This window comes from Coptis chinensis, chromosome 3 (genome assembly GCF_015680905.1).
Source record: "Coptis chinensis isolate HL-2020 chromosome 3, ASM1568090v1, whole genome shotgun sequence".
Classification (NCBI taxonomy): Eukaryota; Viridiplantae; Streptophyta; class Magnoliopsida; order Ranunculales; family Ranunculaceae; genus Coptis; species Coptis chinensis.
The window spans coordinates 57,389,302-57,392,849 of record NC_141458.1 but is presented as its reverse complement, the minus strand read 5'-3'; the positions used below and the strand labels follow the sequence as shown (position 1 = coordinate 57,392,849).

At 39.2% G+C, this 3,548-nt stretch overlaps 1 protein-coding gene across 1 annotated transcript; it reads right to left on the bottom strand.

Annotated features, from left to right (window-relative positions):
• Window positions 1–1,755: 1,755 nt before the first annotated feature.
• On the bottom strand, window positions 1,756–3,102 carry LOC147510143 (uncharacterized). The gene is made up of 2 exons (XM_086598026.1): window positions 2,179–3,102; window positions 1,756–2,103 (listed from the first exon to the last, which is right to left on the bottom strand). The coding sequence occupies exons 1-2, from the start codon at window positions 3,100–3,102 to the stop codon at window positions 1,756–1,758; spliced, it is 1,272 nt and encodes a 423-aa protein (XP_086454152.1).
• Between the last annotated feature and the right edge of the window lie 446 nt (window positions 3,103–3,548).

Below are 3,548 nucleotides of genomic sequence, written 5' to 3'. Positions count from 1 at the left end.
ATTTAGCTGCAATTGTATTATACACAAATGTCTTTCTTGTACCTGCAGCTCCATTTAAGAAGAAAATTCCCCTTGCATTTTGCATGACTGAATCAACCACGGTATCAAACATATGGCGTTGTTCATTGTTAAGATGATCAATGTTACGATTGATTTGTTCATCTTGTAAATCAAACTGGAGTTGGTGTTGCTCCCAAATTAGTCTATTTCCAATCCCTTTGTTCCATTTTTTGAGTGGTCGGGGCATCGGGGGAAAGTCTTCTAGAGTTTTGTTTTTAGATTCCATGAGGAACTGCTCCAATAGATGCAACCCATAATCTGTCACCTGCAGGAAAATTGTGTATTAATAATATAATATAGGCTACATGAAGGAGGCATTAATGTAATATCTGTCACCTACTCTTTTGATGGATTAGGAATGTTGAAGATAGTTCGTAATTTGTGCGCTAGGTCGTCACATATACTTATTGAGAATCTATCCCACAACAGATGTGGTTGCACTGGATTGCATTCCAACAGAATAATGCCGAACAATCTCCTTAGCTGATATCCAGTATTCATTATCGCCGCTTCTTCTAAACAATGTATCCACTCTCCATCATCTTCAAGAAGTCCACGTGCAACACACGCAGCCTTGAATGTTGGATGAGGAATACCTTCAAATTTGCGAAGATCCTCAAATGATGTTGGGCCCTTTACGATGGTCAATAGTAGACGCAAGTAAAACCTCTCTCCCTCGTTGGGCTTGGCAAAATACATCCTGCCAATAGCATAACCACTGCTTCTTTTAGTCCATACCTTTTCTGTTTTGTGCCAAACAAAGTGCTCGGGAATTCTTGGTAAGTATAGGCCCGAGCATCCGGATTTGAAGCACAACAAATCGAAGAATGAAGTGAGACTCGACTTTTTGTCGTTTAAGCCTCTCAAGAATATTCTCCATCGGTTCCTTAGGGTTGAACACAACATGATGCATACCTGGCAACAAATCATAACTTAACAGTATGGCATTCCAATATAACTTAATAGTATATTGATGAAAATTGTTTAATCAAGTGTTAAATACCTGGCAAGTGAAGAGATAACCTTACAACAGTTGGAAACTCTTCATGTAAGGAAAACCCAAATAGCCACCAAGCTGCTTCTGGTGGTCCAATATATCTGGCATCAATGTACTGTTTAATCTCATTTCCACCGTCCAACACCATTGTTGTTCTGTCATTGCCCTTGTAGATGTACTTGTGGATGTACTTAACACATTGCAATCCCGCACACACTTCGACATTAATGTGACAATTAAACATCCTCACCAATTGTGGATTATATAGGACAACGTTCCTATTGTCAACCTCTTTGTCTTTCACCATATAGACAAGTCCCGTGTTGCGGCGCATATAAAGTGGATAACCATCTTTTTGTATGGTTGTCGCGTCTGTAAACTCATGTGGAAAATGCTTTGTGCACTTGCCATTTTCCATACACGGTGAGTTCATATTTTTAACACCACACGGTCCATGGATCATACAACTCTTTATTGTATCAAAGAGCAAGGGATCCTTATCTGGGTCGGGAAATTCTGCAGATATAATTCGATCAATTTGGGCTGCGGTACAAATTTTATCTTCATGCTTGAGGAAAAAGAGTGCATGCATGTGCGGGAGGCCACGCTTTTGAAATTCAATGGTGTACACATGAGCTACTTCACGGCCAAACACATTTTTCTTCTTGATAAATTTCATTAAAGCTCTTCTTTTCAGTTCAAAAAACACGGGCAAGAACATCAGGTCGATCAAACACATTTTGGTTCTCCAAAAGGGCTTCTTGCACTTCTGGCCAGTGAGGATTAACCGTCATCGTAAGGAATATATCTGGATGCTTATTGTAACGTGTTATAGCCATCGAGTCTTGAAAGATCTCATACATGTACCTTGGACTTCCAATGAATGATGATGGCAAAATAAACCACTGACCAACCTGATCAGGATCCGTACCCTCAGCTAAATCTGTCAAACTCATGTACACTTCAGCACGAAGATCCTTTTGGTGGGTATAATGATAGTATAGCCGATTTTGCTCAGTAGAAGCCCAAGCATCACACAAAAACTCCTGAAATAATTTTCCACCACGGAGTATTGCTTAATATTTAGTATAACGTTTGAACAAACGATATGCATAGAACACCATCTGAGTCAATCGCCTCGAATCGTCGTCATTGACATCATAAAGTTTCATTTCGGTTGACCATCCAAGCTCACCTCGAGGGAAAAACAAGGGATAATGCAGGGGTAGATAAGCGGGATTACATTCATCAATCCGCTTCAGTGCATTGCCTGATCTATAATTAAGAATGATATCCCTTGTGCTTCTAATTTCAGTTCCATCCCTAGGTATAACAACTGCAATTTCATTTGCTGAAGGAAGATTGTATCGCCGTCGGTCAGTAGATGTATTATAATGGAGATAAGCTGCCACGTCATTTTCCTCAGTTGTGCGAGCACTCAATATATCATATGCTTGACGAAATTTTTCAGCAAATCTATTACAATCTGACAGTGTACTCTGAATGATATCTAAAACATCACGTCTCAATTCTGGATTTCGGCGATGACGCACATCAAGGGCACTGGCTGGGTCATAAACATATAGTTGAGCATAAATCGGATCTTTCTCAGGTTCTGGTAGTAATGATCCAATTTGATGGCGTAATTCACCATGAACGGTGAATGGAATAGGACCGCTACCGCTGAATATTGGGTCATCCGGTTGACAACCGAGACTAGTAAATGCATTAGCCAAGTTATACTGACGAAGATGTTGTCTAAATGACCTGGCTTTGGCGTCACTACCATCATATAGATCTTGAATCACATGAGGCAATGGACTAAGTAGAGAAAGACTGACTTTTCCTTGTTTGCAACACATCCCAAAAAAAGGTCTTTTGACTGATGTATTTGCTAGCCTTTCATCTTTCCAGTGCAGAGCTTTACAAAACGAGCATTCCACATCCATCTTTCCCAGATAATGGCGGACATTGTTGTGCATATTAGCAGGTTCTGCCATATTGACACCAACTGTAAGAGGCTGAAAATAATCATCCACATCCATTTGGCTTTGGGTGTCACTAACATGTAGGAAAAAAAATCCTAATGAGTTAGGAATGGAATTTTTTTTTTACTGAAAACAATGTTATAGAAAACACAATGAAATTCAACTTACATATATGAAGACATTGATCTTTGAATATTATGAAGGTCCGCTTCTAAGTTCCTTCTAGTTCGCTTTGTTCATTCTACCACTTATGCTTTTTTCTCTTCTATTGCGTTGGGCCAACTTAAGGTCGAGAAGTATGAGAAGGTGTATAAGCATTGGTCGGACTAACACTAAGATCATCCACTTCCATTTCGTTTTGGGTGTCACTAACATGTAGAAAAAAAAAAAAATTCATAATGGGCTAGGAACGGAAATATTTTTGATTGAAAACAATGCTATAGAAAACACACAAAGAAATGAAACTTACATATGGGAAGACATGGACACAGTATATTTTGAAG

Coding starts and splice junctions, on each gene's coding strand:
- LOC147510143 (XM_086598026.1), bottom strand. CDS start 3,102: ATGGATGTGGATGATTATTTTCAGCCTCTTACAGTTGGTGTCAATATG. Junction 2,104..2,178: donor CGAGGCGATTGACTCAGATG/GTGTTCTATGCA, acceptor AAATTATTTCAG/GAGTTTTTGTGTGATGCTTG.